At 47.1% G+C, this 25720-nt stretch overlaps 2 protein-coding genes across 2 annotated transcripts in view; both read right to left on the bottom strand.

Moving 5' to 3' along the window:
- LOC149343384 (phospholipid-transporting ATPase ABCA3-like) overlaps nt 1-10878 on the bottom strand; it is a 50756-nt gene extending 39878 nt beyond the window's left edge. Inside the window, exons 1-3 of the mRNA XM_089545891.1 lie at nt 10744-10878; nt 9795-9967; nt 2434-2647 (exon numbers count right to left, since the gene is read on the bottom strand). Coding sequence (XP_089402017.1) covers nt 2434-2647; nt 9795-9967; nt 10744-10854 — 498 coding nt within the window. The 5' untranslated portion in view covers nt 10855-10878. The remainder of the gene's footprint in view (nt 1-2433; nt 2648-9794; nt 9968-10743) is intronic.
- Nucleotides 10879-11732: 854 nt separating this feature from the next.
- On the bottom strand, nt 11733-25069 carry LOC149343383 (phospholipid-transporting ATPase ABCA3-like). Its single transcript, XM_089546949.1, has 10 exons — nt 24925-25069; nt 23886-24181; nt 22493-22744; nt 21750-22053; nt 20151-20399; nt 17055-17243; nt 15863-16047; nt 14443-14568; nt 13167-13284; nt 11733-11926 (listed from the first exon to the last, which is right to left on the bottom strand). Exons 1-10 carry the CDS (start codon nt 25067-25069, stop codon nt 11733-11735), a joined length of 2058 nt encoding a protein of 685 aa, XP_089403075.1.
- Between the last annotated feature and the right edge of the window lie 651 nt (nt 25070-25720).

The following is a 25720-nucleotide window of genomic DNA, read 5'->3' as shown; positions in this document are numbered from 1 at the left end:
TAACTGCGTCGTTTATTTATACACGGCGCATGAGCGAACCAAGGCACCTGGCATAGATTGGCGGCAAGTTTCTGTCATTCCGGTTAAACTGTGCGCTGTCGTCTGAACAATCAGCGATTCCACACAGAGCCTTGATTTCTTGACCCTTTCTTTTGCGATCACACGTGCTTATGCCCAGTTTATGTTGTGTGCAGCAGACGTCGAGTGCTCGGCAAGCATTTTGATCTGCGCGCTGGTTTCCTGACGTCACTCTGGTGATCATGTATTCTTCGCTCAAAGTCACCCGACTCGTCGTGTACACAGACGGGCAGTTTGCACATGGAATCGAATACACAACACTTGGGAACTTTTCCTTCTTCAGCTTGTCTTTGATTTGCACAATCTGGCTCTTCAGTTTTCGAGCTGGCACATGCTCGGTCATTACATCGTAGGACCGTAATATGCGCGCCCGACGTTCGTTGATGCGGGGAACATAGGGAATCGCGGCTCGTTTCTTGGTAGCGGTATCAGATTCGAGCCTCGGACGTCTCATTTGGCGCTGTACAGAGTCCATGACGTGTACAGGATAGCCACATTTGGAAAAGTCACACCGTACACGCACATCTTCAGCAATCCGGTGTTCTCCTCTGGAACACATTTCTTTGCGTCGGAGGAGCGATGACACCACACGTTTCTGGCAATCAGGGTGAACGGATTCAAAATGGAGGTAACGGCCGGTGTGCGTGGGTTTTCTGTAAACGGTGAAATTTAGACGTGAGGGCTGTCTGGAAACGAGAATATCTAAAAACGGTAGGCGGCCGTCGACTTCTTCTTCAACGGTGAACTGTATGCTAGCCTCAGAACTGTTAAGGTGAGTAGTAAAGTCAAGTAATGCCTCTTTCGTCCGGATGCACAAGCAGTCGTGCACGTGCCTCAGGAACAATTTTGGGGCAGGCGTGAAGGACGCAAGAGGGCGGCCTTCGATTTCTTCCATGGCCATATTAGCGACTGTCAAGAAAATCGGTGCACCCATGGCGGCTCCGTGAATCTGCCTGACCGGTACATCCTTAAAAGTTGACTCCAATCTAAGCCAGGTGCCTGGATTCGCTTATGCGCCGTGTAAAAATAAACGACGCAGCTACGTTATGCCTCATTGTGAACAAGGCTCCCGTGGGGGAGCCGAAACGTCATCCCATCCTTTCTTTGGGTCGGCACCTTCTATTTTCGTCATGTACCATCCCCACCAGACGGGTTTCCGTCAGCTACTATACTTCAACTAAAAACCTATTTCTGACCTTTCTGGTTTGGTTTGGTTTATCGAGTTTAACGTCCCAAAGCGACTGAGGCTATGAGAGACGCCGTAGTGAAGGGCTCCGGAAATTTCGACCACCTGGGGTTCTTTAACGTGCACTGACATCGCACAGTACACGGGCCTCTAGAATTTCTCCTGCAAAGAAATTCTAGCCGCCGCGGCCGGGATCGAACCCGTGTCTTTTGGGTCAGCAGCCGAGCACAATAACCGCTGAGCCACCGCGGCGGCATTTCCGAGCTTTCTCAACACAGCCATAAGGAGTTACTCCTCAGACCTATGAGTTTTTCAGCTGGTCAGGTACCTCATCTTTATTCAGAGCAAGTGGAGTGACATGTTATTAGTGCAGATAGGTAATCTTCATCGCACTCCTCAGACCACATAAAAACAGTCGTACAATTCCTGTAATTGGTTATTTAGCATTTAGAAAAGTACAGAAAACACGGGAACTTGGAAAAAATTCGCATTTGCAAAAAAGCTGAGACAACGCGCGGGAACGTAGTGAGTACAACTGTGTCGCATTTAGTATTCTTGCTTCCTTAAATCGATCCATTCTGCAGCACAGGCTAGTTAAGGATTCTCTTTTATTCCTTTAGTAAGTACGAGCTGCCAAAATTAGGGTTCAACATAGTTAAACCGAGTAGGCATGCGAAAGCAGGTGTTCATTATATAAGGAGGAGGCACTTAATCTCCGCCTTAAGGACATGACGTGCTATCTTTAGTGGGTTGATGCCCATGTATGCAGAATTGGTCATTCCCTAGATAACATTCATAGATGGTGGTGAGTCCTGATACCACTACCAGCGCAGTGGCGCAGCGGTTAAGAGGTGCCCCACTGCACTGGCAGATGGCTATCAGAGTCACCTTTAAGGATTGTGCGAACCATTTTGCTGTTCCCGAGCAACCTCTTGCGCAGCTGGCGCGATGCTCCTGCCAGCTTACGCGAGTTACTCGGGTAAACTCGGGTTGCTAGGCAACGGCATAAGGTCGTGCATACGATGACAAGATTCTTGGTCGCATGGGTGAGCTGTATGACTGAGTGCTTTCGTACTAATGAAAAAATCCTTACCTACGATGACGCCATTTTCAGTGTTCCGACAAGACATGACCTTTATAGCATGAACACACCAAGTGAGGTTCGTTACCTTGAACATGGTGATGATGCGCCGCGTGGCAACGATCTGGCCCAAAATGAAGACGGCCTTGTTCTCAGAGTCGGTCTGCAGCCTCACCCTTGGCGCGTACTTGCGCAGGAGGCCCTCGATTTCAGGCACTTTGCACCCGTTGGGCACCTTGTTGATGACCATGTGGTAGCCCGTGCCGAAACGCTGCTTGAGGAATGTCGGGGAGCCAATGCATCTGCAAAGAGAAAAATGTTATCCGTGGAGCTCGATGTTTGGTAAAAGACAACTATAGCCTGACAGCACATTCAGAAAAGCAGTTGAACTTTCGCAACCAAGTAACAATCGAAAAGCCAGGAGCATGTCAACAACACGCAGATTTCCAGCGGCAAAGACAAAGTTTAACATTTTAATTGCGGTCTTCTGCTGAGTAATAGCAAGGCATGAGGCATTGAGGCCTTGAGCGGTGCTTCACGCCTTTTGTTTGTACATCCAGGGAGAAACCAAAATATCTTTGGTAAAGTAACCTCTGTGGACTCAGCAAATTACTGGAAATATCATTTTATAATGCAACGTTGCCCACGTTTGACTCACTCCCATGGTGTTTACTAATTCAACAAATTGTTGAAGGTGAAATTCTAGAGGCCCGTGTGCTGTGCGATGTCAGTGCACGTTAAAGAACCCCAGGTGGTCGAAATTTCCGGAGACCTTAACTACGGCGTCCCTCATAGCATGAGTTGCATTTGGACGTTAAACCCCAATACCCAAACCTAACCTAACCAAATGGTGGAAGAAAGCAATGTCTTCTGTCACAATCAATACACGCATGCTGTTGACAGCGTTGTAGTACATGATAATGCAGCTACGACATAAAAACTAGCAGAATCATTACCTAATATTTAGTAATATTGATTAACTAATATTGAGTCTTGTCCTCTTTATTCCTTGTGGTTTGGATAGTTTGGCGCTATTTCAAGTAGGCACTAACTATCCCAAAAAGAGGTGTTAACTACTAGTGTTGTGTTCCTTAGTTATTGAGAGCCGTGTAACCCACCCTAAGGTGTATGCATATCCATTTTAAGAATTTCTAAAACGTGGTTACCCTCGGCGCTGCGGCCCCAAAAATTCTGCTTATTTGGCAAGTTACGTGCGGTGTAGAAGTTTCTTTGCTGCATGCTTTTTGAAAGTGCATATATTTTGTCGGGATGTAGACAAGTTAGTTAGGCCGCAGTGCCGAGGGTAACCGCGTTTTCAAAATTCTGAAAACTGATGTAGATGTCACTTACGGTGTGCTACACGCCTGCCAGTAATTAAGGAGCCTAATAAATATAGTTAAAGTTACTGTTCCGTATTTGTTAACCATCCGGCTAGTTAGCACGCCTTAGCCGTATTCGGATGAGCAACACTCGTGTCAATGCGACCGAAAAAAAGCGCTCTTGTAACTCAAAAGCCCATTTTTAAAAATTGTGTGAAGACTTAGGTGAAAGACCCTATATGGCATGCAACAAACATCCAGCAACATTAAAAGCCCAAACAAGCCATGAAAAAGCAAGCGGTTTAGGACCTGCTTTATGCAATAGGCCAGAATGAAGGCCACCGCCGGATCGAGTAACATTCTTCTTTCTAAACATATGTAAGTGTTCTGAGCGCAGGTCTGACATTATAAGTTATTTACTGCCTTCGAGAAAAATAGAAACGGTACAGGATTCTTCTTTATACCTCTTCAACAGGAAGCGACAGAATATTCCTATTCTTCGGCTGCAGGAATCTATTAGTGGAGAACGCTGAGGTCGCACACCCATTTTTGTAGCCCATTCAGTACGGAATTTAACTGGCACACGAAACTCGCAGGAAAATTCTATAAAGAAAGGCGTACGCGTACCACACGTCTCTAATGCGTAGTGTTAAGTTCGTGCTGGCCGCTAATAAGCAAGCAGGTGAACACAAACCTAGAGAGATTAATGAGAAAGCGCCACCAACCAGCATGTGATGTGTATATTAGCTCTTCAAATTCCAAATAACGGAGCTTCAGGGTACAAAGCTCAGATGCTAGGGTGGAAGGCACCATGATGATTAGCAAATTGAAACAAACGTCATAAAGACAAAGGCATGTCCCTGTCTATTGCGCGTGACTAATTTTTAACGCTTGGCAGAACTGGCAGGTACCCCATTTCGCAGTGTGAAATACTCGCTAGTACAGGTTGAACGCCAGCAATGCCGACACAACGTGGCAGTAATTTTATAGATGGGTAAAAATTTCGCCCATAATGTTTCGTACATAATGGGAGCCATATTAAGTCTTCGGTTAGAAACATATTTAGGCCACTTTTCTCTCTTTGTCACCGATTTTTACTTAGCGGTCAGGGCACATCGCTGGTGAGAGGAAGCTGGGTGAACAGTTTTTATTAAAAGTACTTTAAAACAAGATGAAAAAAATTGTAAAGTTGTTTACGATTCTCCCTAATGAGAAATTCGAGCACAGCTGTGTCGGTGCCCCAGGCTATGTAGGCTCATTCTTTTGCTTTGCTGGGCCGACGGAACAACAGGTGACGTGTTATTAGCTCGACATTAGTATTAGTTGAAGCCTATAACGATGTGCAATGCACAGTGCGAGTGTGTGTTGCAGTTTAACACGATGTATAATTAACTGCGCGATAGCCAAGTGCTCTCGTGCAGTGGCCAACGAAGCTGACGTGTTTACGGCGCGGCTTGTTCGAATCCTATTTGCTGCAATACTTATTTTTTGTTTATTTATGGTGTGGCTCGTTTAGTCTAAGGCGGCGACGAGGCCCAGCCAACGAACGAGCGCTTGAGAAGTGCGCTCAAAAATCCATTGTTGCGGCCCACAGACTCAGCGTTGAAAAACCTCAGTCGCCCCGCGGCTGTCTTTTGTTACGATCTATTCTATTTCTCAGCCAAAACATTCCCCACTTGTCAAAAACATTCCCCACTGGTTGTCTGTGGCAGTAGTAACTAAAATACTGCAGCGCAACGCACAAGAAAGAAAAAGACGACACATAACTGTCCGATGCCATATATGAGAACACTCTGAAAGAAAGATTTTGCTACATTTCAGAAGAACGGACCCCTAGCTATACAATATTTCCTTAAGAGTATGTTACAATTTTCCAATTTAAAAAAATTCTGTTCGAAAATGTTGTACATGAGAAGATCATTGCTTCTGTCACCACCAGAGTCTACAAAAAATACCTCTCCTGTAACCGAGTGTAGAGCAAGCATGAAATGTTTACGGGCATAGCACGAAGCGTACGCGGACACCTCTGGGAGGCCCGGCACAGCCTCGTCCGCCGGTGGCGCCGGCAGAAGTACAATCGGCAACTCAAAATCCGCATCGCGGAACTCACCCAACAAGCGGCAGAGTATGCGGCCCAACTCGCCGACTCGAACTGGGTAGACCGATGCAACACCGCTGCTCGGCAAATGTCGAGCCGGAGCACGTGGCGCCTTTTCCGCGCTCTCATTGATCCGACCCAAACCCGCACCGAAACACAAAAACATCTTCAACGAGCAATTCACACCTTCAACGGAGACACAGCTAAACTGGCTGACGCGCTCCGGGACAAATATCTGTACACAGACCAGGATTCGCGTGGTCCGGCGTACTCTTATGCAGGTTCTCAGAACGCAGAGCTGGATCGAACGTTCCAGCTTCACGACCTCAAAGCGGCCCTGGCCAAAATGAAACGAGGGACAGCCCCGGGCAGGGACAAGGTAACTGTGAAACTTCTCGCTAACCTACCCAAACCGGCCTACGAGCGGCTGCTCGAATACGTCAATGCCATCTGGACGGGAGGTACGCCTCTCCCAGTGGATTGGAAGACGGCTCTCGTCACATTCATACCCAAACCAGGCAAACCTCTCAACACTGACAACCTCCGGCCCATATCTCTCACTTCTTGTGTGGGGAAGTTGATGGAGACCATGGTCCGTGACAGACTATACACCTACCTAGAAACGCACAACGCCTTTGCAGACACCATGTACGGGTTCCGCCCACACCGGTCCGCACAAGATGTGCTGCTGCAACTTCATAGAGAGATTCTTGATCCCGTCGAGCACCCTAGCGATGACAAGGTGGTCCTCGCATTGGACTTGCGGGGGGCTTTCGACAATGTTACTCATGATATCCTCTCCCACCTGTCCCAAATGAACTGTGGATACAACACATTCCAATATATCAAGCAATTCCTCACAGATCGGCAAACATATATCCGAGTCCAAGACAGTGAACATGGCCCGTACCAACTTGGTACGCGAGGGACTCCACAGGGAGCAGTCCTCTCGCCTCTTCTCTTCAATCTGGCCATGATGAAGCTCCCTACCCTGCTGGGTGAGGTCCCGGGTGTGCAGCATGCCCTGTACGCGGACGACATCACCCTCTGGGCAACACACGGTTCGGTTGGAGAAATCGAGGCCAACCTGCAGCAAGCGGCGGCTATTGTGGACGATTATGCACACCGCTGCGGCCTTGAGTGCTCCCCGAAGAAATCGGAATTCGTGCACATACGTCCCAATCCAAGGTGCACAACCAAAATTGCCCTCCCCCTGCTTAGTGGCCCGATACCTGAACAAGATGAAATCAGAGTATTGGGACTCTACATACAAAAGAACCGCATGATTGACACCACGCTGAAGAAACTCCGCAAGGTGGGGGATCAGGTGGGCTGTATGGTCCGCCGGGTATCAAACAAACCAGGGGGGTTGCGATGCAAAGACGCCCTGCGGCTGGCGAATGCATTCGTAACCAGTCGAATCCTGTATTCGGCACCGTACCTCCACCTGCGCAAATGCGATGAGAACGCTTTCGAAGTGATTCTGCGAAAAATCTATAAGAGAGCTCTCGACCTCCCAATTGCAACATCCAACCAACGTCTCCTCGGCCTGGGGATGACGAACACCTTTGGGGAGCTGCGCGAGGCTCATCTCAGCAATCAATACTTGCGGTTAAGCAAAACACGTGCGGGTAGCCGCCTACTGACCCGCCTCCACATAAATTACAAAACCCAAGAGGAGAAGCGGGTATCCATGCCCGAGGCCTGGCGCTTCGCACTAAAGGTTCGCCCCCTCCCCAATAACATGACAAAAGATGCCTATGATGGCCGCCGCCTCGCGCGAGCAGATGCCATTTCCAAGCAGTATGGTGCTCGACCAGGGGTATTTTACACGGACGCGGCAGGTCCACACCATGGGGGTTGGTACACGGCTGCCGTTGTCCACCAAAACAACCCAGTTCAGGGCCTCACCTTCCGTGCCCCCAACATTACATTCGCGGAGGAAGTTGCTATTGCACTTGCAGCTGCGGATCCAGCGTCCCGAGTCATTATCACCGACTCAAGAGAAGCTTGCCGCAATTTTGAACAGGGCCAAATTCCAGATCGTGCTTTCCAAATTTTACACAGTTGTGAGTACCGGGATTTCCCAACCCGGCGTACCATCATCTGGGCCCCAGCACATGCGGGGATAGAGGGAAATAAGGTAGCGGACACTACCGCCCGCGCGCTTAACCACCGGGCATCGCCTCTCTCGCCGCCTGATCCGGCTACTGATTTTAATCCGGCTATTACTTTTCGGGAGATCTCTCTCCTGTATCAAAACGCTCACGGCCGATACCCACCCCCCTGTAAAGGCCTCAATAAGGCAGAGGAGCGTTGGCTACTTCGCCTCTACACCAACACGGTACTGTGCCCGGCAGTGCTCAAACATTTCAATTCGGCCTTTTCGGGCGAGTGTCCACACTGTGGGGAAGTGTTTGCGGGCACGTATCACATGGTGTGGGCATGCCCTGCCAATCCTGCTTTCTCACCCCACCCCCACCCCACCCGAGAGGACTGGGAGGCTGCCCTGCTCGGCTGCTCAACTCTCCAGGACCAACGAGCCCTGGTGACAAGAGCCCGGGCCGCCGCGGAGGCCACAGGGGTCCCGGACTAGGGATCCCTCCTAGTGATTGTGAGGGCCGGGCCCTTCAGGTACGGTCCAAGCAATACCTCTCTTGTATATAGTATAAATAAATGTTTTACACCACCACCTACGCAGACACGACGAGACGCAGGCCTGACATGAATGTACTACATGCAACGCGTTCGAAACTGTCTAAAGTACGTAGAGGCGAAAGCGTTTTCCGCACCACTTTGCCTATGTGACACTGGTGGCGTTACCACTGAATTATGTCACACATATTTGATGACGAAGTAATGAAAATTACTTATCAATAACGAATAAGCGACTAATTACTGAATAATGACTAATTAACTGCTAATTGATGACTTAAGCTTCGCCTTTAGGAGTGAAACGCGACAGCGTGTTGTAGCGCTGCCAGGCAGTCCACGGAACGCCACCACCCGTTCGGCGCGATGCCTTGACCTCTGAACGTGACGCTTTTTGAGGAAAGGAAATTACGCAGTAATTCTCCGTCATCTCGGTGGATATAGGAAGGGAGGAACGCCACCACCCGTTCGGCGCGATGCCTTGCCCTTTGAACGCAAGGCTTTTTGAGGAAAGGAAATGGCGCAGTAGTTCTCTGTCATCTCGGTGGACACCCAAACCGCACCGTACAGGAAGAGAGGAACGCCACCACCCGTTCAGCGCGATGCCTTGACCTTTGAACGCAACGCTTTTCGAGGGAAGGAAATGGCGCAGTAGTTCTCTGTCATCTCGGTGGACACCCAAACCGCACCGTACAGGAAGAGAGGAACGCCACCACCCGTTCGGCGCGAAGCTACCGGCGCTTGTATGCCGGTTCTGTAGGAGGGCTTAGAGAGTCTCGTTAAATCTCGCACGGTGCCCGGATGCTCTCGTTTCAGTGCCCGGATGAGTGGAATTCAGTGCCCGGATGTCGGCTCTCGGTCTCGGTGTGACGTCACCACACTGCCGACGACGGGAGCTAAATTTCTCTAAGCAGCCTTCTCTCAAAGCCCCTAACAGATCATGTATGACAACGAAGTGTATTGTGGCATCTATGTGCTTTTTGCACGCGTTATTAGAAATCGGAAATTATAATTCCGTGCATTATCAAATGCACAGCTCGACTGATATCTTGATAAACATTAAGACACTGGCAGCAGTTATTTTTTGTGACTCGTTTGGAGAGCAACCGGCGCTTGTATGCTGGTCCCGTAGGAGGGCTTAGAGAGTCTCGTTGAATCTCGATAAGTCTCGTACGGTGCCCGGATGTTCTCGTTTCAGAGCCCGGATGAATGGAATTCAATGCCCGGATGAGTGGGTTTCAGTGCCCGGTTGATGGCTCTTGGTCTCGGCGTGACGTCACCACACTGCCGACAACGGGCGCCAAAAGCATTTCATGCTTAAAACCTTAAATCTATAGGCATCGTTTAAGCCTGACTTTAGGCTGGAGGTCTGACACGCACCGGATACGAGCGCTGGCCATTACGGCGATGCGGTCTCCTAGCACATCCGCTTCGTCCAGGTGCTGCGTAGTGAGGAAGATTGAGCAGCTACGGCGGATCTTGAGGAGCAGTTCCCACATCTCGCGCCGGCCCTCGGGATCCATGTTGGCTGTCGGCTCGTCCAAGATTATCACCTGCAGAGAACATCAGTTTGATTTCTTGGAGGTCAAATCACACGCTCAGTGAGCAGCAAAAGTTTACAGGTTGCAGGTGTGCGGGAAAACATTATTCGCCGGCTGTCTTGAGTTGGCTGGTATGCTCCACCGTTGGTGTAAGTCGAGATTTGGTAGTAAGTCGGGGCTGCAATAAATTGGTTCCCAGCCCACGCATCCCCGAAACTTTCGGTACTGGCTGTACTTTTTAAGCTGCATCCACAAGATTAACCAAACGGTCATGTACACGCAAGTACGCACTGCGGCCTGAGCAAATTACTCGGGGGTCCGCTAGCTTCGTACTAGAGTTTAGTTATGCACCGTTGTTGCTTGGCAAAATTCGCTGACCTTGTGGGTTTCAGTAACGAATATGACTCTGCACCGATGCAGTGCGCGGCTTTGCATTTTGACACAGATCGCAGAACGTTCAGGGACATTCGTTCAAATGGGAAAACGTTGGCGACATTAATCCATTTCCAAATAAGGAGAGTAGGAGAAACTGAACGTCATTTTCTAGAGGCGATTTCTAATGATCGTGATTGTTGTGATACCATGTGGCACGGTATCGTCGGTACGGGTATTTAGACCTTGGTAAACAACTGCTTAAGACCATAAAGTGCAAATTCAGTTAATATTAAACTAACTTAAACAGAAGCTTTGTCCTGACGAGTTTTTTATATAAATAAGATACACATGTGACATTACTTTGGTTTATGTGATTAATGCTACGCAATTCTTGCACTACAAAGGGCACTCACCTTCGGCTTCGAAATAATTGCCAGAGCGGTGCAGAGCCGCCGCTGTTGACCGAGGGACAGGTTGATTGCCAGCTCTGAGCGGAAGGGCATCAGACCAACGTCGTGGAGCATTGTGACCACTTCCAGGCGCACCGCGTTGTAAGGAGTGCCCTTAACCTGCGCACAGAATAGGTGACGGCGTCGGTGGTAGAGAATGGGAAACCAGCTTCAACACTGCATGTGCCGCCGGCGATTACGCTTTTAGCGCTAGAGCTTTATTAGCGTGGAAGAATACTCGCAGCCAACATTATCGGCACTTTTTTTTCCTGAGGCTCTCTTTCAGTATCACAGATTAATATTTTCTACCCAGCTACGAGAACATTTTTGAAGCACTAACCTTCAAGCTGGATGTATCCTTTCACAAGCTCGAAGATGTACTTGATAAAACAGTTTCTATATTGTAAATTTTTACCAGCAAAGTAAAATATTTCCAGCATTCGATGCACACTCCCCATAATCGCATCGCTTGTTAGCCTGACACTTGCAGAGGTCTAATGATGCTTTGCCTTCGACAAACTATGGAGACGCTCTCCACTGCCTTTAAAATGAAAAAGTTATACTGCGCTAATGAAGGCCGAAGACGGAGACATACAATTGAAAGGAGGAGTGGTGTAATTCAACTTCATTAGGTATTGAAAACTTTACTAAATAAGTAATTATAAGGAAACTATCCCAGAAACGGATTTTATGGAACTACCAACTTACATTGTCTAAGCGGCAATCAGTCACACGGACTGCTTTCATTCATTCATTCATTCATTCATTCATTCATTCATTCATTCATTCATTCATTCATTCATTCATTCATTCATTCATTCATTCATTCATTCATTCATAAAATTCATTTATTCATTCATTCATTCATTTCGTTTGAATAAACTTGAGCATAAGTTCTGTCTTTACACTGTCAGCATTGTGCATCAACAGAAAGTCTGCCTCTGTGCTTACAATCATGAAGTCATCCAAGAAGAACAACAAACTTTACTTACGACCGCAAAAAAGAGCAGGTGTTCCTCGACTGTAAGGTCGTCGAAAAGGATGTTATGCTGGGCGCAGAATCCGATGCTCTCGCGAGCGTCCTTGGTGCATTTCATTATGTCGTAGCCCCCGACCACCACGGTGCCCGCAGTGGCGCCGGTGAATCCTGCAGTGAGAAGGGTTCGTTGGGGAAGTTTAAGACACTCGTTCCAAACTTGCGATAATGCTGGATGCAGCAAGCACTTCCATCCCTATTTACACGCAAAGCGCGTCATTGGTTAGCTTAAGGTTAACCCTCTTCTCTTTGCCGAGAACATTGAGTAAGAATTGACTATGGATTCACTATAGGCTTGGATAACAAACAGTAGGCTGGTTAACTAATATGCATCCTTATTTACTGCGAGTTGTGTAGTCCGCCGTAAGAAATATACTTCTAGATATGTTTTTCAGTTTCGAAAAGTCAGTTACCCTCCGCGCTGTGGCCAAATAAATTTCGGATATTTCGACGTGTTACGTGCTCTGGAGGGGTTGCTTTTCCTGCATACTTCTTGCATGCATTTTGGCACTATGTAGCGAGAATTTGTTCCGCCACAGCGCCAAGGGTAACTGCGTTTTCAAAATTCTACAAACTTGTATGGAAATTATTTACGGTGAGCTACATGTATCTCAAAAAATAAGAAGACTGACAATAATAGTTAAAAGCTGATGAAATGATAATTGTTAACGGGCCTTCATGGCTCACAATGCGATGCCGAAAAAGGCGCTCTTCAAACTCAAAAAGCGCATTTTTAAAAATTATCGGAGATCCTAGGTGAAACACACAGTATCTATCGTGGCCTTATCATAACAGTCGTATGCATATTTTATACAACCAATTGCAATCAACCCCAATCAACTACAGGTATGTTCTTGATGACACAGCTACACGCCTACGAGACCATCTACTTTAATTGGTTCGTCTGTTCTTCACTCTATGCTAAGAGTGCCAGTGAGCAAGAATAGTATTTGTGTACGTTATGGCACTAAAATGCCCTTGAATTACAGGTGGACCATAAGCCTATATATATATAATGCTCTGAGCTTTTCGCAGGGCCTAGAGAACCGAAAACAGTAATTCTCAGAGATTGCTGGCTGAAGAAAAAATATATCTGCGAGGGTCAAAGTCTCACCAAAAAGAAAAATAAAGCCTTCTGAGCTTTTTATGAATTGATTTTAATATTATGGGTTCATTCGTTCATCTTGCAAAAAAAAATCTCAAAGCCCACTGCTAACGATTCGCAACTTTGTGGAATTCTATTTGCTTTGTCGTGGGCGTATTGGTATTAACTAAGGAAAACGAGACAGGGATTGCAAGCGCGGTACAGCGATGACTGTCTAGTCAGCTAGACCACATGTTTTGGGCTCACCGGTGACCATGTTAAGCAGCGTAGTCTTGCCGGCTCCGTTGTGGCCGAGAAGCACAGTGATCTGGTTTTCGAAGATCCGCATGCTCACGTCTTGGACGGCCAGCACGCCGTCGTAGTCCTGCAGATAATCCCCGTGATGAATTAAATACTGAGCGCCCCTGAACATGCATCGCGGAGGGGATAAGGGAACGGTAGAGCCAATATTACTTTAATTGAAGTAGTACTAATTCAATGAGTACTACTTCCTACGTAGGAAAGGTATTTTATCTTCGCTGACCCTAGTGGCGAACTTCAACGCGAACGCCGGGCCGGCCATTAAAGCTTCGCTCGGCTCAAAGCAAAGTCACGTATATGGTTTGGTTTTTGGGGTTTAACGTCCCAAAGCGACTAAGGCTATGAGAGACGCCTTAGTGGAGGGCTCCGGAAATTTCGACCACCTGGGGTTTTTTAACGTGCACTGACATCGCACAGTACACGGGCCTCTAGAATTTCTCCACCAAAGAAATTCAACCGCCGCGGCCGGGATCGAACCCGCGTCTTTCGGGTCAGCAGCCGAGCGCCATAACCACTGAGCCACCGCGGCGGCCAAAGTCACGTATATGTCCTGCAACATAATGTTTTATGTGTTTTAACCTCGCATACTGACTCAGGCTATTTAGGATGCCGTATTCGAGATCTCCGCTAAATTGTGACCACCAGGGGCTCTTTAACGTCCACGGACATCGCACAGTAGACGGGCCTCTGGCATTTCGCCTCCATCGAAATGCGACCGCCGCAGCCGGAATCGAACACATGTCTTTCGGGGACAGCGCCGAGCACCATAACCACTCAGCCACTACGGCGACGTATTGCAATATACTATATTGTACTGTACCGTACTACATGCGCATCTGCGAGATAAAGCAAGCTGGTGTGCTTTCGACGGCCCTATGGCGTAGCTGTGCAGTGTTAGATCGTCATTCAAATTTTTAGGATGATTTCGAAGTTAACGACTAAAATTATCAGGATATTGGCAGCTGGATTCTCCGGCGCGAATGACAAAACGCCGCATGACACGCCGCCGAAAAAAAATTAGTGCTGATATAACGTGCTAAGAAGATATGCGAAAAATGTTTCTCAACTTGCTGGGCCTGCCTCATTCGCATTAGTACGATTAGATTAAGGAACGCTCTCATGCAAGGAAATGAAGAAGCGGCGTGTTAAACAGGTAGGTTTAAAGCCGCGACGGCATTTAATTTACTGCCTTTTGTAAGCCCGCAGAGCAAAGTGGACTTACTTTGGTGGCGTGGAACACGTCAATTCCGACCGCTTCGTCCTTCGGATCCGCCTCAAAGTTCTCCACCTCTTCCGGGCTGAGTACCGGTGGTGGGATTATTGTGATGCTGGGCACCCAGTAGCTCATCTGCGATGTTTCAAGAAATGAGTTGTCTATTGTTCAGCAGTGCTTGTACTAGGGCTGGCTGGTGTAATATTGGATTGCTAGAGAAGTTTGTGCGCTGCCTAGGAATTTATAAGACAAAACAATGAAGATGGAACAGTGCGTATCGTACGGACTAAAGAAGGTTGCCAGGAACCATAAAGTAAGAGTCGTGATGTCAGCCCCGATAAAGCTGAAACGGATGTGCAATGAGACGAGGCAAACAAGAAAAGGTGCAAAAGCCACGCAAGGGCATGGAACATTAAGCACAAGTTTGTCTATCTCTTGAGAAATCAGAGTCGCGTATAAGATTACACTTTATTGAGGAAAGGCCAACATCGACCTTGGTGCAAGATGCGCTAATGAAAGAATACCAGAACATAAAACAAGCATGTCGGTAACAGCACTGGAACCTTTTCACGAATCATTGTTAAACATGAAAGAAGGGTGTTCCAAAGTTTTATGAAGCAATCACTCTTGCGAGCGCAAATGAAATATCAGAGGTATGTAGAACGAGACCAGCAAAACACGGCGCATACGTCAGTGGATGTTCAGCTGCCCTCACGGATGAGAAGATGGAAATCCTAGATTGAAACGCCTGTCTCAAAGCGAAAAAAAAAAATCGTAGAGCCTCGCAAAGAAATGCCTTTCCAGATGACCGCCATTGGCTGATACAATTACAACGGACGCTTTATCGCACATTTTTGTTTATGTGTTCAACAATTTCGCCGCCGGCGGCGGAGAGGAGCCGATATTTGTAAGTTGCGCTTTGCTGAGCGTGCCTCGTTCTCTCTTTTATGTTGTCTTGGGAGTATCTAAGAAGCTCAAACTTCTTTACCAACGTATTCTCTTTTGAGATTGCGGTTTGCAATGACCATTAATTTAAAAACCACTGGCAGTAAATCGAATTCGCGCATTGGGCCCTTTTCCATCCTCTAATTATTGGGCTCCAAGCTTGCTCCAGTGCTGTAGTGCTACATGCGCCTCCCTTAATTAGCACATCGATTTGAGCAGCTCATCATTATCACCATCACCATTCAAACTACGAACAACTCAGGAAACAAGCCCCCTCCATGTCTCTAAATTAACCTCGCCCAGTGCCAGTTGCGGCCAACTTATCCCGGCAAACTTCCTACTCTGCCCTGTTCACCTGCCTCTCGGTTGCAGCTGTTAATCGATAAATTTATAGACAGCACTTCTCGTCAACAAAGTCCCGTTGGTTAAAATGAACACATTTTGGAGAATGTTTCTGCTTCTTAAGGGCGTTTAGGTTGTGCACCTTGAACGGGAACAGTAATGGCTTGGCGATCCCCGGGCCGGTGGGCATTACGTTGTCGAGGTACCACACCAGTATGGCGATGAAGCAGTCACACATCACGCCAATGAACACGATCTCAGCCAGGGTCACGTTGTCCGGTGTAGCAGCGCGGTCATAAAAGTTGGCCCAGTTGGCACCGAACTCCCCTGAGAGTCCAAAAGTGAGCTTATAACGCTTGTACGATGTCGCAACACATATAAGCGAGCATGTACGATCATGAATAATGGAATGTAACCTACTTTAACCTATGAAAGTCATGACTCGTAGTCATAGTCATAACACGTACTCTTTCTATAACGTATCATAATACCACTCAACAATACTTAGCAAGGAACATAATGTAAGGTTTGAAGCGTGTTTAGAAATCATGCGCATTCATCGTAGTCGTAGAATCTAGAGTAATGAATGACTATGACTACGAGTCACAGTCGTTGCGTGACTAATAGTCATTGTGCAACGTATCATTGCGGCAGTTAACGAGTAACATTATGTGTGTAGAGTTTTTAAAAAGCATGCGTAACCACGACTCTTAGTAGTAGTCATGACTCATGACTAAGTCATTCTGCAAAGTATCTTTTGACCAGCACTTAGAGGAGGTGTATAAGTTTGTACAAAGTACGCGTAGTTATGACGCAGGATTATAGTCATGACTCATTCTACAACCTAACATGACCCACTTTATGACGCGTAGTCAAGTATTGACGCATGGCTCGGCACTGTACTTCTGCAACGTGGCACGAATGACTCAGTACTTAACTAGAAATCAATGTAAGACCATAGAGCTTTTACAAAGACGTAGCCACGAAACATAGTCATGACTCAATCATTCTGGAACAAACCATGACTCAGCACTTTACAAGTAGTATAGCCATACCGCGCCGTTATAGCTATAACGCATGACTCAGCAAAGTAAAAAGCAACGTAATGTAAGGCGTATAAAGTTTTTTACAAAGAATGAATAGTCATGCCTTGTAGTCATGCTGATGTCTCGCAATCATTCTGCAAAGTATCACAACTCCGCACTTAAATACTTTCGCATTCTCCCACGTAAGCAGTAGTATGTGCCTGCCCAATTTTTTGGCTACAGGGCATGGGTGCAACGAACAACAAAATGATGTTCGCAGCGTGCCATGCTGAAGCAAGCGGTTCTCACCAAACTTTTCGAAGCGCTCAAGTACGCGGAAGCTCCAGTGCAAGCTCATGCCAGGAAATACTGATGTGGCCAGCTTGTGCCACCGCTTGATGAAGTGGTAGCCCTGGCCGCCAGCGTTCTCCAGCACCAGGAAGGGCATGAGGCAGCTGAACGTCCAGTAGAGCATGGCGCCGGCTACCGCGGAGTGCGCTGCGTGATAGGAGTGACACTTCCCAGATGGAACATTGCAATTTGGAGTTGCTGCATTTTCTATCGACAACTTTCCACCGCAGGTTTGTGTTTATTCTTTCACATCATTTCTTGCACCTTCATCAAACAATAACAGTACTAACAGTTACTAAGCGTTCGGCATTGCATGTAGATGTGTGTTACTATACGCACAAAAATATTTTATTCCACGCCATATTGCACGGCAGTCTGCCGCTGCACAATTTGTTACAGGAAGGTCGACAGATTTCGCACCACTGCCAATGTAAAAAGAGAACTTAGCCGATGCCCATTCAACGAACGTCACAAAAGTTTAACAAAATGCTCTCATGGTTCTGCCGAAAACAAATAGGCACAACCGCCTCAAATTGCTTACAGGAAGCGCATTAAGTTTCTGCTCGAAATGGTCACGAACTGAAGGCGTGACACTACTGCAGCCCATATTTGCTAAAACACTCACTTATTCCTTATACAGTTAACGACACGATGTAATACCAGAAGGTGTGGTTTGCTGCAGCACAGTGCAATTGTTTTAGAAAATTTTGTGTCGCAGTTATATTGCCCTAATGACTCTGCGGGTATTGTAGGAATAAAATATAAGAAAAAAAAGTATTATTTTAGATGCGGTTTGTTCTCAGGATGCTTTATTTGCCTTCACTGCTTATCATGAACACCACATCGTGCTCACAAGTTGAGTTAGACGGAGATAATCTTTTTTCCTTTCCGTAGTTAGGGTAGTCGGTAGTTAGGTTTACCTATGATCATTATGCCCATCCACTGTTTATCCGCTCCTACTGTGTGGTTAATTTCCTTGCGGACAAATGCTAACCATAACCTGCAACAAACACCATAAGAATTTTGACAGCACGGCTTGTTTTATAAATCGCAACATGATAACGATGGTCTCGGATACAGTACAGTAATGGCCGTGAATGGCTGCACCATGACAATCCGCAAGTCTGTCCTGATATGTCTGATAAAGTTGATTGTTTGCTGTCGTCTCAGAGTTATGGCGTGCTCTCATACGATTTGTCGCGAACGCTTTAGACAACGCAGAATCCACAAGCATCGACAAAGGGACCATGACGCAATTGTTACCTACTGGTAAATTTTAGGGGTGCGCGAATATTCGAAAGTTTTGAATATAATTCGAATATTATATTTTAGTATTCGAATTCGACTCGAAATCCAAGTATTCGTGTCGTCTCGAATATTCGATCAGGCGCGAATATTCGTATATTGCCGAATATTCTATGCGAGCACCGCCGTTCATTTCGGCCCGCAAGTCATATCGACAGAGACAACAACACGGCGGCGCCCAGAGCAATGCGTAACGTTGGGCCTTGCCGTAGCTGACTGCGCTGGTGAGCTTCTTTGTGGCTATACCTGCGAAGCTGGTATAGTTAGAGCTGTGCACGAAGTACCTCGCAATACGTGTCAGTTCAGTGCCAAGTGAGAGGGCATTTTCTGTGGCTCGAGAAGTCGTTTCAGCTAGAAGGGAACAACTTCTGCCTGACCATGTGGAGCAGCTGATTTTCCTTCACAACAACCTTTTATGTTCATCCCAGCAACGCGCTTTTGTGCTTATGGCAAGCAAGCCTTAATCAATGTTGTGTACTAGCCATTTTCTCTGATATTTCCACACTTGTAATAATAATGTTGGAGACTTTGATACACACACCTTTTGTGTTCATTTAATCATTGATAGTTGAACTGTGATGTTCTCGGGTGCTCAAATAAATGTTTTGTAGTGGTAAAATGCGTCTGTCCTTGATTATTCGATATTCGATTCGATATTCGGAACCAAGTATTCGTATTCGATTCGTATTCGAAGAATTTGATATTCGCACACCCCTAGTAAATTTGCTTCAAGTACACCCATCAAATACATATGAGGGAAAAAGTATAAAACAGCTGTATCTTACTGGTAGATACATACGGGGCAGAAACTTGGAGGCTAATAAAAAGGTTTAAGTTAAGAACAGCGCAAAGAAAAAAGAGTGGGGTAACATTAAGATACAGGAAGAGGGAAGAGGGCGTGAGGGATCAAAGTTAAGTTAATGACATCCTAGTCAAAATTAAGAGGAAGAAATGGGCTTGGGTAGGGCATATGATGGGGAGGCAAGAACACCGATGTTCATTGGGAATCACAGACCGGATTCCGAGAAAAGGGTAGCATGTAGCGGCAGAATGTTGGACGGGAGGATGAAATTAAGAAGTTTGCCTGGACAGGTTGGCCGTAGCTGGAACAGGAACGGTTTAATTGGAAAGATGTCGGATAGATAGGGGGCGAAGACTGGCTGATAATGATGGTGATAGCAGCTATCAGTAAAATAATCAGAATAAATTAACCGCTCTTGGTTAGAATCGGTGAAAAAATTTTCAGTGCCGCAATCCCCCTCTTTCCGCCAATGGTTCTGGAAGAGGTATGGCAGCCGCTTTCTCTCCCTCCCAGCAAGTAAATTATGTCTGCGTTGCTTTATATTTCTGCGTTCGTAGCGTCGTATTATAAATTTCAAAATAATCTGCGTAGCTAGCAGAGGCAGCTCGAGTGATACCATGAAAGACACTCAGAAGAAACTCGAAATAATGCAGTACCTAGAGGAGAACTCGGAGGCTTTGGAGAGCCGTTACTCCATGAAAACCTGCAAAGTTTTGCGCTCGCTGTTCTGGCAACACTGGCTACGGTGGCCATATTCCTTACAAGCACGCCGGCGCGTGGAAACGGAATGCAATACTCTAAAATTTTTCATTGACTTCACATCCGGTGTATCATGACAGCCTCCTTTCACCTGTTTATGGCATTTACGAATTAAACGATAGCAACTGCGTTGAAATCAGCAAATTCTATAGAGCCGAAACATGTTGCTTGTTGAGCTTCTAACTTACGGCTCTGGAAGAACATGGACAGGAGCGTGGCGTGCCAGAGACAAGAGCTGCAGAAGCACATCAGGATGCAGAAGAGCACCAGGGGGTCGCTGAATTGGATGAATGCCCGGCCTTCTTCGTTCCTCTTGACGCACAGAAAGAGCATCATGAGGGTCACGATGATGAGGTGCATGAAGAAGCCGCTGATGTAGTGGCTCACCCAGTAGACCCAGTCATCCACGCCAACAATCCGAAGCAGCTCCTTCATACCTGCAGAAGCGCGGTTTGTAAAAATTCACCTTTCCTTCTCTACATAGTATCAGCAAGGCTGAATGGAGGCCCAAGTCATAATAGACGGCCTCAATTTTTTTTTTATAGAGCCCGTTGTAGTAACTCAGGTGTAGGTCAATCTGATTTTTTTTTTTTTTAGAGAACCATGCTTTCGAAACCCAGGGGTCAACCAATACGCAAATCGCGTCCAAGGCAAGCGCCAAAGCCTTCTCCCGATCCAGGAAAGGATGGCAGAAAAATTTTATTGTGGAACGTTCCGCGCTCTGGCCGCAGCTGAGTCTTCGCGAAGCGCGGAAGTTGCTGCCAGCGTTACTTTACAAACGCTAATCGCGCCGCTTCTTTTATAAAACAGGTGCGCATTCGGCTCTCAGATAATACCGATACTAAGGTAAACACATAGCCCCACTGCTAAAGCCCCTTGATGAATTTCCACCCACGGCATAATTATGTCATCGTCTGTGGTGTTCAGAGGCCGCATAAAAAAACGGAGCTTCTCAAAGTGGCTCATGGCTGAAAAGGACGAGAAAAGAAAAGAAGTAAAGACGCGGACGCCCTTTCTTCTCGTCGTTCTGTCTCCTTCGCGCTTTTTTCAGTCATGCATATACATCAACACGCCCAACTTTCTGCTCTTCAAAGAGGCTGACCTGCGTGGCTAGTCAGGCCTTCTGAATGTCGTTGACAGTTCTCCGCAACATGTAAGCGTGCGATCATCTTACCCGCGGACCACCGACAAATTTAGGGACACAAAGTGATTTCGATGTCACCGACAGCTGCGTCCGATACTGGGAAAGCAGAGGAGCGGCTTCCCTCTGGTGTGTTTCTAACGGCGCAGCCAGATTTCCGGAATGTAGTGTGTTCTGCCGGTCTCCTTAATAGCACGCTCGCGGCTAGGACCTTCAGTTGCTCAACTCAACTCTTGTTCTCTTTTTCGGCTCCCAAAGTTGAGGGAGGGGGGGGGGGGGGGGGGGGGGGGGGGGCGGGGTCTTCATATACGACATAAAAGGCGATATGCGAGTTAATACGGTATTTATTGAGAGAATGGCTCGTTAAACGAAGTAGGCTGAGTGTATTCGGGTAGTTTAATGCTGAGACTGCAGAACTAACGACAGTCTTGATCATTTCTGGCAGAAAATGTAACTGAATGCCATAATACAAAACTTGCTAAGCTTATGAGTTTCAGTGTCCTTTCATTTGCACCCGCTGTTTCTTTGTTTTCCTCCCTTTCATACGAATCAGGATCGGCTGTCCTTTATTTCACGGGTTGTGCTTTTGTGCTCTGTGTTAACTCAGCGGAGAAAACCAACCAAGAAACAAACATTCTGTACCTACCTGTGGATTTCTCTTCGCTAAGCCTGGCGACGAAGACAGCGAACGGTATGAGCATGCCGATGCAGAAACGCGTAAGCACCAGAGCGTAGTTTTTTGTGTCCCGGTGTTCAATGTAGGACGGATAAGGGAACCGCCGCATGAGCGCGGGTTCCAACTGCTGCGTGTAGTTGAACAGGCCCGCCTGCCTCTCTAGGTGCAACTGCTGCAATGCCCCCATGATTGGAAGCAGGGTGTTCATCTCTGGAAAGCGCTCTTCCGCTGCAGGTCCCGCCGGCTGGGACAGAATCCGCTGAGAGTACAGGAGCTATAGAAAAAAGAACACGCGATAAAAGTGGTCAGCTTAGGCCTGCATCCGTCGCGATGCAGGAAAAACCCTAAGGGCTCAAGAAAAACTGTAGGAAAAAAGGGGGATGTTGGACAGAGATCGATTCAGTTCATGTTCAGTTTCGTGTTTATGATATTACCCTAGAAATACCACGCTAAAAGCGAGCGCATCCAACACCTTGACGATCATGTTCCAGTTTGTGCCTTGGGACACAGACTCGCTTTACGCCATCAAATTGAGCAGCTAACTTGGTACTAATAAGCGAATAGGCCCGTAGCAAATAAGGTGTTCGAGCTTCCACAAGCGTCAGTGGTTTCTCAACAGGCTTATCAATCTCACTGCTCCCTTTTTTAGACACATCTAAACAGATTCATAACAGCCGCAGCCGCAATGGAAAAGCGAAGTGACGTTCGCCTACCTTCACGTCGAAAGGCAAGCGTCCACCGAAGAACGTAACCCGCAAGCTGATAGGCACGGTGGTGGTGTCTTTGGGAGCCACGTTCGTGTATGCCAGTCCCACGGTACTCACGGGCGTCTTGTTCTGCTTCAGCATGGCAGCCACAAGGTCTTTTTTCGACGCCAGCCCGGTAACCTTTGGCACGCTCAGCTCTTTCATGGCGGTGCGTGTCAGCCAGCCGAGGTACTTGTTGGCGACGGGTGCAAAGTACACCTGTGGCAGAGCGATGCCAATTGTGATATCAGAGGCGTTGATTGACGCCGAAATAGCGCTATAGTTTACCAAAGCCTTTATATATGAAAGACTGTAGATAAGAGAAAGAGTGGGCGAAAGGCACCAGCTGCGAAATTTTTGTCAAAAAGTTTAATTTTTAATTGATTGAAAAAGGTTCCTCGAAGGTAATACACCCCCAAAGGAATATATCAATTATAGAGCTGTGAAGGGCTACTGAAAACGTGCTGTTCACATTTAACTCCAGTCTACAGCTCAGTAGTAACTACCAATCGCGGTTCAGTGAGGCTAAATGCATTGTGGTACGTCACAAAATACATTGTGAATTTCAGACGGTATAAACACCCCTTATATTAAAAACAAATTGCTTACAGGAATGTATCGAGCGCACTTATTTAATTGTATGCTGCCTCAAAACTGCGGCGCATGTTTGGTGGTTTGCTTTATCATGATATATGCCCATTCGAACTATAGAAAAGCGCCTCGCACTTAAGGACAGCTCGAGCCTGCATTACCCAGCAAGTGCTATAGCGAAGCGTTTTATGGTCCAATCAGAGGCTACTCACAAAAAAAAAAACACATGAGAAATCGGCTGCTAATTTTCGGTCTCGAGAACAGCTTGCTTGCCAAGCAGTTGTATTGCAAGAAAGCTAATGGGAGTATTTTGGCCAGTCATGCTTACACGCCACTACATTCGTCCTACTGTACTGTGTCGGCAAAGGGAGAAATGAGCTTTCGGCCATTAGAGGCTCGACGTGTTTGCAAGTAAGTTTTGAAGGTAATCGGCGATCGCGCAGTGAATTATCAATCTTTCGGTCCCCAAAAGGTTTAACTCCTACTACGGACCAAAATTAGGAGTACTTTTGAACCCAATGGAGTCGTAACACTCCATCTTTCAGGGCCTCTGCTCTGGAAAAATCTAACTTGGGTTGTGAGTGCATCCACTTCTCATTCACTGTCCTCGCAACGGCGCATGCTCAGTAAAGCTCCTCCGTCACCCACATCCGCCTGAAAATATCTCCAGCGCCACCTAATTCGCACTACTGTTGTGCTACGTCAACTGCGCTAGAGGCTGAAAGCATAAAATCCCGCTGTCCTCATCGTATTCATAAAGGGGGCACACCTGTTCGATACGGGCCATGTCGGGTTGCGAGTTCCAGAATGTGTTCGAGCGGACGGGCATAAATATGGTGTCCCCTTTTCGAATGAACGGCTCGCGGACCACAGAGTCCTCTTGGATCCCCAGCAGCAGCACCACCATGAGCACGATCTCGAGCAGCGTCGTGGTGTAGTGGCGGCAGATGCGCTTCAGGTAGATGTTCTTCCACAGCACCATCATCAGCTGCAGCCACGACGACGATCCAGTGCGGGCCTTAGAGGGCTCGTTGGGCGCGACGTTTTTCACCGACAACAAAGGACCTGTGCGACACAGGCATGTGCGTTCAAGGTGATTCGGCACCTCTTAAATGTCTGATGACCTAATTAAGGCACTCGGTCTAGACATGAAAGTATCGACTTATGGCAGTTGGAAAGAAATGTCTATCAGGGTTTAGAGTACTTTTCGTACATAAGTTGCATTGATTACCCGTTGGCAGCTGATCAGTTGCGTCCGAAAACGAGACATTTGGCTCAGTAACTGCGAAGCGATCTACCGCACAAACATTTCTCAGCTTGAGGGTAAGAAAGCAACTACAAAGTTTCGTGTAGACTATCTGCAAAAGGCGTTCACTGATATGCGCCAACAAACATTTCGCATAGTCACGATCAAGGCTGCTTCAGAAACACAATGTTAACCTGATAAAATGTGGCAACCTCCCTGTAATGCTAGCCCCGTATTAGTGTAAAAATGGCGCACTGGAAAGCAACCTCAGCAAACCGCAAACGGCAATCATGTGCGACAGAAGGCTTAATGAGCTGAGTCTGACTGCTCTGAACAGAAAAAGAAAGCATTCACTGCATCTGTCTGCGGACGCACGCGCCAGCATCAAAATATGCAGCAGAAACGAAGCGTAGCGCCGGGGCAGGCATCGCGTTACGCCGTGCGAATAGGCCTAGCTTACAACAATGGGCTAACTAACTCACTTCTAGTCGAAACAAGTCTATCACGCGAACGCTTGTATCCAATGAGAAACCTGACAATCGCTTCCACTGCCTCCGCTCACCTTGCTCAGTAGCAGCACGAATCGTTCCGGGTTGCATCTTGTACGTTGACCGGACGTTCCAGAATGGACGAGACGATGTGCACGTGAAGGTCCGTGGCAGGTCTCCTTCTTCTTTGGTCACGTTGCCTCGTGCAGTGTTGTTCATCTTCATTCTCTTTCTTTTCTTTCTATATGAGGCCATATTTTGACCTAATTGTTCCCTCACTTTCACGAAGAATCTTACGCTGACACCCCTATTCGCATAGACGACAGAACCGAGGCGGCTGCGTTGAAGATTATCATTCGCTTCGAAATCAGGCGGAACATGGCGCAGTGATCTAACCACCCTCAGTGATTAGATCACTGAGGAATTTTATAGCCTGAGTATGCGAAACACCAATAAGGCACTTGAGCTCTTGAATATATGCGTAGCATGTGTCTTAAACTTTAAACCTCGTGAGCAAGAGCAGTTTTCGATGTACTATTTCTACAGCAGGGGACGGCAGAAAGTTAGGTGGGCGGATGAGATTAAGAAGTTTGCGGGGATAGAGTGGCGGCGACTGACAAAGGACAGGGTTAATTGGAGAGACATGGGAGAGGTCTTTGCCCTGCAGTGGGTGTAGTCAGGCTGATGATGATGATGATGATGATGATGATGATGATGATGATGATGATGATGATGATTTCTACAGCTATAAATCTTCTTGCCCTCGCGCTCCATGTTTTCCGTCTTCTACTAACTCTGCATATCCTCCAACTTCATCTTCTGCTAATCCACATCGGTACCTGGTGACTAAGTCTTATGAACAAAAAGCCA

The sequence above is a fragment of the Amblyomma mixtum genome, chromosome 5 (assembly GCF_055824585.1).
Source record: "Amblyomma mixtum isolate Tamu chromosome 5, ASM5582458v1, whole genome shotgun sequence".
Taxonomy (NCBI): Eukaryota; Metazoa; Arthropoda; class Arachnida; order Ixodida; family Ixodidae; genus Amblyomma; species Amblyomma mixtum.
Note: the sequence above shows the minus strand (reverse complement) of the source record. Positions and strands in the feature narration are given on the sequence as shown.

Excerpts from the sequence above, each read along its gene's own strand:
- LOC149343383 (XM_089546949.1), bottom strand. The coding sequence starts at position 25,069 with ATGAACAACACTGCACGAGGCAACGTGACCAAAGAAGAAGGAGACCTG. Across the intron at positions 22,745-23,885 it reads ACATGGCCCGTATCGAACAG|GTGTACTTTGCACCCGTCGC; the intron begins GTGTGCCCCCTT and ends GCTCTGCCACAG. Across the intron at positions 20,400-21,749 it reads TAGCGAAGAGAAATCCACAG|GTATGAAGGAGCTGCTTCGG; the intron begins GTAGGTACAGAA and ends GCGCTTCTGCAG.